The 11,876-nt window shown below is 43.3% G+C and overlaps 1 protein-coding gene and 1 pseudogene across 2 annotated transcripts; one reads left to right on the forward strand and one right to left on the reverse strand.

The window, feature by feature from the left end:
• On the forward strand, window positions 1-10,686 carry LOC311146959 (dynein axonemal heavy chain 11-like; annotated as a pseudogene). Its single transcript has 12 exons — window positions 1-230; window positions 315-438; window positions 655-792; window positions 887-976; window positions 8,603-8,794; window positions 8,935-9,054; window positions 9,130-9,372; window positions 9,490-9,672; window positions 9,783-9,898; window positions 9,979-10,091; window positions 10,224-10,362; window positions 10,439-10,686. The product of its transcript is annotated as a dynein axonemal heavy chain 11-like (transcript).
• On the reverse strand, window positions 2,423-3,378 carry LOC311146352 (cyclin-dependent kinase 5 activator 1-like; the record flags this gene model as incomplete). Its single annotated transcript, XM_084182840.1, has 1 exon — window positions 2,423-3,378. The coding sequence occupies one exon, from the start codon at window positions 3,376-3,378 to the stop codon at window positions 2,431-2,433; it is 948 nt and encodes a 315-aa protein (XP_084038966.1). The 3' UTR covers window positions 2,423-2,430.
• Window positions 10,687-11,876: the final 1,190 nt, after the last annotated feature.

Raw genomic sequence — 11,876 nt, forward strand, 5'->3', positions numbered from 1 at the left:
ATGTCTCTGGCAAATTATAATGACGATCAATCTCCCTCCACATACCCTCCCCTCGCTCTCGCGCACTCTCTTTCTGTCTGTAGGAACTTTGTGGAGGAGAAGTTGGGGGTGAAGTATACAGAGGGGAGGAAGACAGAGTTTGCTAAGTCCTTCAGAGAGAGTGGACCTGCCTCGCCTGTATTCTTCATCCTGTCTCCTGGAGTAGACCCTCTCAAAGACGTGGAGTCACTGTAATGTAAAGATCACTGTAAATCTGCATGAATATGACACACACACACGCACTGAGAATATATTGTTTTCATGGTAACATGCAGGAAGTTGGGGTTCACCATAGACCTGGGGAAACTCCACAATGTGTCTTTGGGTCAGGGTCAGGAGGCTGTGGCTGAGGTCGCCATGGAGATGGCTGCTAAGGAGGGACACTGGGTCATTTTACAGGTATGGCTATCCTGCTATATACTGTACATAAAACATAATTCATTCATTCATCATTGCATCCATCCATCCTTCCATCCATTCATTGTTTCATTAATCAATTTATTAGTTTGTTCGCGCTTACATTTGTTCATCCATTCATCCATTCATCCATTCATTCATCCATTCATTCATTCATTCATTCACTCATTCATTCATTCATTCATTCATCTCTGTCAGAATATCCACCTGGTGGCTCGCTGGCTGGGGTCGTTGGAGAAGCTTCTGGAACGCTGCTGTGAGGGCAGTCACCAGGACTACAGAGTGTTTATGAGTGCTGAGCCTGCCCCCACACCACAGGAGCACATCATCCCTCAGGTACACACACACACACATACACACACATGCATTTATAATAACACGGTGTGTTTTCCTAATTTAAAAGTGTGTTTGTTCTCCTCTCCTCACTCAGGGCATCCTGGAGAATGCCATCAAGATCACCAACGAGCCTCCCACTGGCATGCATGCCAACCTTCATGCTGCTCTGGACAACTTCGACCAGGTACAGGAATGTGTGTATTAATGTCTGTCTGTCCACTGGTGTTAGGGATGGGCAATTGAAATTATTGTTCAAAATAATCTCATCAAATGTTTGATTCACACTTTATAATAATGTCCAGTAATAGATCATTTATAAGGCTATTATAAACAGTTCTCACTATTTACTAATTGCTGTTTCTACATTTGCAAATGTTAGTAAGCTATACATAGTTATTTATAAACTTTCAAATGAATTATTGGATAATTTATTAGATGTTTAATATAGACCCTTATAAAACATTTACTAATCATTAGTAAAGTACAGTGGTGTAAAGTAACTAAGTAAAAATACTTTGAAGTACTACTTTGAGGTATCTGTACTTTACTTGAGTTTTTATATTTTTTACAACTTTTACTTCTACTTGACTACATTCTGAAATAAAATATGTGCTCGTTACATTTCTAATGCTCAGGCAGGACAGCAAAACGGTCAAATTCATGTACTTATTAAGAAAAATGCATCCCTACTGCCTCTGATCTGGTTTGTAAAAGATTGTTGAACTGTGTCCCTGGATTCCCATAAATAAATAAAAATAAAGGCAATTAGCATAATATAAGGAATTTGATATATAGCCTTTGCTTTCACTTTTGATACTTAAGTACATTTAAAACCAGATACTTTTAGACTTTTACTGAAGTAGTATTTTACTGGGTGACTTTCACTTTTACTTGAGTCATTTTCTTTACTTTTACTCAAGTTTTACTGAATTGGGTACTTTTTCCACCACTGGTAAAGTATTATCTCCACCAAGATCTCAAAATGACATGGAAAATATCAATTGTAAAATAATAAGGACACAACACTGGATGTTTAAGAGAATATATATAGCATTTTATTCCAAAACAGTCACACTGTTCGTTCAAGTTCATCAGAACCAATGGTCCTCAAACGAACCCCTGTCCCCCAGAACTGTCCAGTCCTGTGCTTGCTGTGGGGGAACATGGGTGTTCACTTCACAGTCTAAAGCGGCAGGGTTGCAGCTTGTCTGTTCAACCATGATCTGAGCACTAGCCCACTCACACAAGGGTGCCTCCTTCCCTCCCGCGGTAGAAAGTGCACATCTCACACAGTCAGAACAGTAGGCTGGTAGGCTGCTGCCTGTGTGATGTGAGCACTAGCACAGTCACTCGTGTGCCTCCAATCCTCCCGTGGTAGGCAGTGCACACGTCAGACAGTCAGATGGTACAGTAGATAGTAAGCTACAGCCTCAGTCCTCTACACATTCATACCTACCGATTTGTGTTCTCTTTCAAGCCAAATTAACCCTCATATTAACCCTTAAAATCTATAAATCATATTTTCCCATCAAAGCTCACCCTCTACCCATTCCCTGAACCAATCCTCCTCCCTCCCATTTTGAAATGTCAGGCTATAGTAGGCCCCTCCCCTCCCCTGGCCCCTCTACCCTAGGTCCCTCACTGAGTGCTGTACACACCGCTGAGCAGGCGGCTCTTCTTCTCCTCCTTCTGGCTCTCGTTCTTCAGGTCAGCAAACATCTGGGAGAAGAAGTTAGGGTCTGTGTTCATCTGGAGCATCTTACCACTCATCAGCTTGGTGATGGACATGCAGCGGATCCAGAAGGTCTGCCTGCAGGTCTCCACCAGGAAGGGTCTCAGGGGGTAGGAGATCTCGTTGCCCATGTAGGAGCAGGTCATGTAGAGGCAAGTAAGCAGCACGGCATGCAGCTCATGCAAGGTGGCCACCTCGGAGGAGACCGCCTCGCGGCACAGCATGTAGAGGAAGACCACCATGGCCGGGTTGATGCAGCTCTGGTCCTGATAGCGGTTGTCCAGCAGATAACGGTCAACCACCCGCAGCCACAGCTCCGGGTCCATGGAAGACATGTCCTGGATCAGGTAGCAGCGCCGGCACAGGAACTCACCCAGGCAGCGCAGCAGCTCGCCGGTTGTAGCGTGGACCATCACCGGCCTCTTGGGCGTGTCGAGGTCCTGGACGATCACCGTCTGGAGCGTGTCGGGGGCCGTGTTGGAGTTGGTCAAGGGGGCCTTCTCGACCGACGAGGCGGCGTTGTTGGAGCTGTTGGCGATGGCTGGAGTGCTCTGGTACTGGGTGAACAGCTTGTCACAGGATTGAGACTTCTCCAGGGTGAGGGTGGACAAGTTGGAGGAGGACTGAGACTTCTCCAGGTTCTCGTTACTCAGATGGGCGATGATGTTTTGGTTGGTGTTCTCGTGGGCCTGCATCTTCTTGGAGCCCTTCTTCTTCACAATCCGCCTCCATGGCGAGTAGCGCTTCAGGGTCTTGTCTTTGCCGCTCTTACGGGTCTGGACTTCAAAGAAGTGGCCCACCGTGTCCGGCCCATCTTTGAAGTGGACTGCCTTCTCGCGGAGTGAGATAGACATTGGTCTATAGTGCCTGTGGAAAACACAATGCTTCAATATTAGCAAAATGAAATGCATGGCATCAGTTCAGTAGGCCTATCTAGCTCAGCTCTGGGTGTCTCCCAGATGGCAACCTATTCCCTATATAGTGCACTGCTTTTTACCAAGGCCTATAGGAGTCTGGTCAAAGTAGTGCAATATATAGGAAATAGGGTTCCATGTGGGACATAATCTAAATCAAAGAGTATTAAGCATAGACATTAGGGTTATGTGTTCATAAACATGAGCAATATAACATTTCAAAGCAAAACAAAAATATTACTCACTGATTTCAAGTTGATATGTGAAAAATTGTAAAGATAATTCAATATTTTCTTCGTTAATTGAAAGGTAAAGACGGGTTGTCCAGGTGCTTTGAGTTCAAGGCTGTTATGGTTGTGAACATCGGAATTGTCCAAGGTTCTGAAATCGAGCGTTCTGAAATTGTGTGTCCCCGTCGTAATAAAGAGGCATGTCATAGAGGCGATTTTGTGAAAGATTAAGTTTGATGTTGGCAAAAATAAATAAATAACACAAATAAATAAAGTCAGATTTTCGCCATGATAGAATTTGCCTCATATTTGCTATAGCCTAGCTCAATACGTTGAAAACGAAATAATCTTTGAGTGACTGCTACGCTACAGCGTTATATTTCTGGCCTCAATGGATGAATAACATGTATCTGCGAGTGTTTTGCATGAATCTCAATGGTCTGTCAAATTAAATTGGCACCTCTGTCAGGTGCGCGCTTATCTCGTTCACCACCAGACTCTTCTTCCCCCTAAAGGGTGCGTTAGTCATTTCACTTTAGCAATCTACTCCGATAATGAGCATTTAGCCTAGGGACAAATAGGTGCTCGCCTATAATCGCTATTTGAAGTGGAGAGCATACAGGCCTACTTCTATGTCAGGACTGACTGAAGGACTAGCTTAAAATGCGTTATAGAAGTAGGCTAAATAGCCTTTTCGTGTAAAACGCAACATAAGAACCAGCAGTAGCTCAAATAAAAACGTCTAAAACTACACTCCAAAGTTATAAAAAAAGATATACCGTTCCAGTTAAAGGTTTGGACACACCTACTCATTCAAGGGTTTTTCTACATTGTAGAATAATAGTAAAGACATCAAAACTATGAAATAACACATATGGAATCATGTAGTAACCAAAAAAGTATTAAACACATAAAAATATATTTTATATTTGAGATTCTTCAAACACCGCTCTTGCTGCTGGTGATTCTCAGATCCACCTCTAGGCAGACGACACCATTTTGTATACATCTGGCCCTTCATTGGACACTGTGTTAACAAACCTCCAAACAAGCTTCAATGCAATACAACACAACTTCCGTAGCCTCCAACTGCTCTTAAACACAAGTAAAATGAAATGCATGCTCTTCACCCACCCAAAGCCCCATATACTACCCACCACTGCGACCTGTATGCTCTTGTTGGCTGGTCCACACTACATATTCGTTGGCAAACCCACTGGCTCCAGGACATCTATAAATCACTTCTAGGCAAATCCCCTCCTTATCTTAGCTTATCCTAATCCCTGAAGCTGGAGACTTATCTACCTTATCTAACTTTAAGCATCAGTTGTCAGACCACCTTACTGATCACTGCACCTGTACACAGCCCTTCTGAAATTAGCCCACCCAACTACCGCATCCCCATATTGTTATTTATTTTGCTAATTTACACCCCAGTATCTCTATTTGCACATTATCTCTTGTACATCTATCATTCCAGTGTTAATACTAATTGTAATTATTTTGCACTATGGCCTATTTATTGCCTTACCTCCATAACTTTCTACATTTGCACACACTGTATATATTTTCTGTAGTATTTTTGACTTTATGTTTTGTTTTACCCCATATGTAACTCTGTGTTGTTGTTTTTATTGCACTGCTTTGCTTTATCTTGGCCAGGTGGCAGTTGTAAATGAGAACTTGTTCTCAACTGGCTTACCTGGTTAAATAAAGGTGAAATTAAAACATTAAAAAATCAGTTGCCTTGATGACAGCTTTGCACACTACTGGCTTCACCTAGAATGCTTTTCCAACAGTCTTGAAGGAGTTCCCACATATGCTGAGCACCTGTTGGCTGCTTTTCCTTCACTCTGTGGTCCGACTCATCCCAAACCATCTCAATTGGGTTGAGGTCGGGGGATTGTGGAGGCAAGGTCATCTGATGCAGCACTCTCATTCGTGGTAAAATAGTCCTTCCACAGGCTGGAGGTGTGTTGGTTCATTGTCCTGTTGAAAAACAAATTATAGTTCCACTAAGCCCAAACTAGATGGGATGGTGTATCGCTGCAGAATGTTGCGGTAGACATGCTGGTTAAGTGTGCCTTGAATTCTAAATAAATCACAGACAGTGTCACCAGCAAAGCACCCCCACACCATAACACCTCCTCCTACATGCTTACGGTGGGAAATACACATGCAGAGATCATCCGTTCACCCACACCACGTCTCATAAAGACACAGCAGTTGGAACCATACATCTCCAATTTGGACTCCAGACCAAAGGACACATTTCCATCGGTCTAATGTCCACTGCTCGTGTTTCTTTGCCCAAGCTAGTCTCTTCTAATTATTGTTGTCCTTTAGTAGTGCTTTCTTTGCAGCAAATCGACCACGAAGGCCTGATTCACACAGTCTCCTCTGAACAGTTGATGTTGAGATGTGTCTGTTACTTGAACTCTGTGAAGCATTTATTTGGTCTGCAATTTCTGAGGCTGGTAACTCTATTTAACTTATCCTCTGCAGCAGAGGTAACTCTGGGTCTTCCATTCCTGTGGCAGTCCTCATGAGAGCCAGTTTCATCATAGCACTTGATGGTTTTTGCGACTGCACTTGAGGAAACTTTCAAAGTTGTTGAAGTTTTCCGTATTGACTGACCTTCATGTCTTAAAGTAATGATGGACTGTCATTTCTCTTTGATTATTTGAGCTGTTCTTGCCATAATATGGACTTGGTCTTTTATCAAATAGGGCTATCTTCTGTATACCACCCCTACCTTGTCACAACACAACTGATTGGCTCAAACACATTAAGAAGGGAAGAAATTCCACAAATTAACTTTTAAGAAGGCACAGCTGTTAATTGAAATGCATTCCAGATGACTACCCCATGAAGCTGATTGAGAGAATGCCAAGAGTGTGCAAAGCTGTCAAGGCAAAGGGTGGTTTCTTTGAAGAATCTCAAATAAACAAATCAAAATATATTTTATAACACTTTTTTGGTTACTACATGATTCCATATGTGTTATTTCATAGTTTTGATGTCTTCACTATTATTCTACAATGTAGAAAATAGTAAAAATAAAGAAAAACCCTGGAATGAGTAGGTGTGTCCAAACTTTTGACTGGAACTGTGTATATATATATCATGGTATATCCTTGTGTGCAAGAATGTGTTAAGAATCGAAATACTTACAACAGTTGATCCAATTCTAGCCTAAGCTCGGTTTGAATATTCAAGTACCTCCCCATCCCTAACTGCTGTCCTAATACAGTTGAAGTCGGAAGTTTACATACACCTTAGCCAAATACATTTAAACTAAGTTTTTCACAATTCCTGACATTTAATCCTAGTAAAAATTCCCTCTTTTAGGTCAGTTAGGATCACCACTTTATTTTAAGAATGTCAGAATAATTGTAGAGAGAATGATTTATTTCAGCTTTTATTTCTTTCATCACATTCCCAGTGGGTCAGAAGTTTACATACACTCAATTAGTATTTGGTAGCATTGCCTTTAAATTGTTTAATTTGGGTCAAACATTTCGGGTAGCCTTCCACATGCTTCCCACAATAAGTTGGGTGAATTTTGGCCCATTCCTCCTGACAGAGCTGGTGTAACTGAGTCAGGTTTGTAGGCCTCCTTGCTCGCACACGCTTTTTCAGTTGTGCCCACACATTTTCTATAGGATTGATGTCAGGGCTTTGTGATGGCCACTCCAATACCTTGACTTTGTTGTCCTTAAGCCATTTTGCCACAACTTTGTAAATACGCTTGGGGTCATTGTCCATTTGGAAGACTCATTTGTGACCAAACTTTAACTTCCTGACTGATGTCTTGAGATGTTGCTTCAATATATCCACATAATTTTCCTTCCTCATGATGCCATCTATTTTGTGAAGTGCACCAGTCCCTCCTGCAGCAAAGCACCCCCACAGCATGATGCTGCCACCTCCGTGCTTCACGGTTGGGATGGTGTTCTTCGGCTTGCAAGGTCCCCCTTTTTCCTCCAAACATAACGATGGTCATTATGGCCAAACAGTTCTATTTTTGTTTCATCAGACCAGAGGACATTTCTCAAAAAGTACAATCTTTGTCCCCATGTGCAGTTGCAAACCATAGTCTGGGTTTTTTATGGCGGTTTTGGAGCAGTGGCTTCTTCCTTGCTGCGCGGCCTTTAAGGTTATGTCGATATAGGACTCGTTTTACTGTGGATATAGATACTTTTGTACCTGTTTCCTCCAGCATCTTCACAAGGTCCTTTGCTGTTGTTCTGGGATTGATTTGCACTTTTCGCACCAAAGTACATTCATCTCTAGGAGACAAAACGCGTCTTCTTCCTGAGCGGTATGACAGCTGCGTGGTCCCATGGTGTTTATACTTGCGTACTATTGTTTGTACAGATGAACGTGGCACCTTTAGGCATTTGGAAATTGCTCCCAAGGATGAACCAGACTTGTGGAGGTCTATAATTTTTATTCTGAGGTCTTGGCTGATTTCCTTTGATTTTCCCACGATGTCAAGCAAATAGGCACTGAGTTTGAAGGTAGGCCTTGAAATACATCAACAGGTACACCTCCAATTGACTCAAATGATGTCAATTAGCCTATCAGAAGCTTCTAAAGCCATGACATCATTTTCTGGAATCTTCCAAGCTGTTTAAAGGCACAGTCAACTTAGTATATGTAAACTTCTGACCCACTGGAATTGTGATACAGTGAATTATAAGTGAAATAATCTGTCTGTAAACAATTGTTGGAAAAATTACTTGTGTCATGCACATTGTTAAAAGGAAATGGGAGTGGTTGAAAAACTAGTTTTAATGTCTCCAACCTAAGTGTATGTAAACTTCCGACTTCAACTGTATATTATCAATATCTCACAAACTCCTTCCACAACCACCCTCGCTCTCTCTCTCTCGCTCTCTCTCTCTCTCTCTCTGTCTATCTCTCTGTAGGACATATTGGATCAGTGCAGTAGAGAGCAGGAGTTTAAGACCATCCTGTTCTCTCTGTGTTATTTTCATGCCTGTGTGGCTGAGAGGCGTAAGTTCGGTCCTCAGGGTTGGAACAGGAAATACCCCTTTAACAATGGAGACCTCACCATCTCTGTCAACGTGCTCTGCAACTACCTGGAGGCCAACTCACAGGTCACTGTTTACCGTGTTATAGTGATCAGGATGGTGATGATCATGACTGTATTGATGATTGATGATGTTTATATTGATGATGATGATGAGTCATTGTTCATGTATTTTGTGTGTGCGTGTGTGTGCTTGCGCATGTTTAGGTGCCGTGGGAGGACTTGCGCTATCTGTTTGGAGAGATCATGTATGGAGGTCACATCACAGACGACTGGGACAGAAGACTCTGTAGAACCTACCTGGAGGAATATATGCAGCCCAACCAGGTGTGTGTGTGTGTTACGATTGTGATGATAGTGTTAACAATAAACCTACACCCTTTCCATCCTGTTTCCCACCAGTTTGACAGGAAGTTGGCTCTGGCTCCGGGCTTTGTGGTTCCCTCCAACCTGGACTACCAGGGTTACCATGGTTATGTAGATGAGATGCTGCCCCACGAGAGCCCGGTGCATTATGGACTACACCCCAACGCAGAGATAGAGTTTCTGACGGTGACCTCTGATAACCTTTTCCACACACTGCTGGAGCTGCAGTCACCTGATTCTGTGATGGGAGAGGGGGCTTCACAGACCGTAGAGGAGAAGGTGTGTGTGAGAGACACACACACACACACACACCAGGCATATTCATAACAGACACACTCATAGCAGACACACACATACAGCGGACCCACACACACTCATCCCTCATCCTCCCTGCAGGTGAAGACCATCCTAGACGAGGTGTTGGAGAAGCTTCCAGAAGAGTACAACATGTCAGACATCACGTCTAAGACTGCTGAGAGATCACCATACATCCTGGTCTGCTTCCAGGAGTGTGAACGTATGAACACGCTCATCGACGAGATACGACGCTCACTCAAGGAGCTGGACCTGGGGCTGAAGGTGGGTTAGGGGCTAGGGGTCAGTTGGGAAATTAGACTAGGACTGATAGATGACATAAGGGTGAATTGGTAGTTGTCTCTCATAACAGTGATGTTTTTTTCTCCTTCCAGGGTGAGCTGGCTATCTCCTCAGAGATGGAGCAGATCCAGTCAGCTCTGTTCTTTGATAACATCCCAGACACCTGGACCAAACTGGCCTACCCCTCCACTTACAGCCTGGCCCAGTGGTGAGTCACTGTGTGTACTCTCCCACTGTCCCAACGTGTACTTAAGATGATGTGTTGCTATGTGTGTGTGTGTTTACCAGGTATAATGACGTGTTGCTGCGCTGTAGAGAGCTGGACAGCTGGACACAGGACCTGGCTCTGCCCACCGTCGTCTGGCTGTCTGGACTCTTTAACCCACAGTCCTTCTTAACAGGTAACATACACGCACATCCCCCTACACACTTACAAACAACATACCCAACCGACTTATGTTGTAACTGTCAGTTGCCTCTTGGTATTCTCTGTTCAGTGGAATGATTTGCTCAACTACCCTCTCTCCCTCCAGCGGTGATGCAGTCTGGCTCGTAAGAATGAGTGGCCGTTAGATAAGATGAACCTGACTGTGGATGTGACTAAGAAATTTAAGGAAGAGTTCAACCAGCCTGCCAGAGAGGGAGCATACGTATACGGACTATACATGGAAGGTATACACTCCTCTCCTTCTCATGAACACATACATCCTAGTTCATTTATCTTCATTTTTCCCTCTTTGTCCCATAGGTGCAAGATGGGACACTCAGGGTGGGGTGATCACTGAGGCTCGTCTGAAGGAGTTAACCCCCTCCATGCCAGTCATCTCAGTCCGAGCCGTACCTAACGACAGACAGGAGACGCGTAACATCTATGAGTGTCCCCTGTACAAGACCAAGCTGAGAGGAACCACTTATGTCTGGACCTTCAGCCTCAAGACCAGAGAGAGACCAGCCAAGTGGGTACTGGCTGGGGTGGCTCTGCTGCTCAGTGTGTGAGCTGTCAGGGTAGGAACTCTGCTTGTGAGAGAAATCAGGTGAAGGTGGAGAAGGATGAGGGGCCTGATGCTCTACAAGACTGTTGGTTAAAAAGGGCTTTTTTGAGGTTGGAAAGAGGCAAGGTAGTTTTTTCTTTAGTTATTCGTAGGGTGTGTATTTTTTGCATTATGTTGCTAAGTGTGAGAAAAGTTATTTTATGTAAAATACGCATGTTTTACTACATATCCCTCAAACCAGGTTTCATAATGCTATTGAAATATAAAAGGAATTTGTATAGTACTGTTTTAGCACCTGAAAGCTATATGAAAATGTATAAAGCTATATTAAGTTTTTTCATATGAATTAGTATGAATATATCTGTATTTTTCTGAATGTATTGAAAAACAATACAGTACAAGCTGCAAAATAGTTTCACACATTTGATCACAGTAAGAACCCATTACTTCAAAGCTTATTATTTTGAACAAATCAACTGTATCGTCTAACAAGTGTACAAATCTAAAAGCAGAAAACATTGGATGGTACCCTTTACCTAGTACTAGCATCTAAAAAGGAGTGGTGTTCAAGTGCTCTATGGTCTATGTAACACTTGTTAATATGGCACATCAGTTACATGTCACTTTAAAAGCTTCAATAGACTAGGGCCCGGTTTCCCAAAAGCATCCTAAGGCTAAGTTCATTGTTAGAACTTTATGGATGAACTTAGCCTTAGGATGCTTTTGGGAAACCGGGCCCAGAACAACATGACAGTTAGCAGGAGGAAATCCACACTGCTCATAATTCTTCACTATTATCCCCTACAGTCCTCACACACAGGGGCGTGTATACGTTTGGCTTCAATTAAAAAAGAAAATGACATAACAGAAACAAAATAGTGTTTGTGTGTTCTCCTAGTCACTGTCGTCGTCAGACCAGCCCTGGTCCATCATGTTCATGTCCAGCGTCGCGGCGGTGGCGGCCATATTGATTTTGGTTCCCTGTCGTACGCTGTAGGTCTTAGAAGAGTTCTGATTGGATGTTGTCCGCATGCTCACCTGTACCCCCGACCTCACCCCCTGACCTCTGACCCCTAACTCACTCCTGACCTTATGACTTATGACCCCAACATTAGCCATGTCACCCCTGACCCCTACCACCCCCATGTTCATATTCATATCCATGTCCCCTATCCTCTCTATCCCCCCAATATC

This window comes from Coregonus lavaretus, assembly GCF_964263955.1.
Source record: "Coregonus lavaretus genome assembly, chromosome: 19".
NCBI lineage: Eukaryota > Metazoa > Chordata > Actinopteri > Salmoniformes > Salmonidae > Coregonus > Coregonus lavaretus.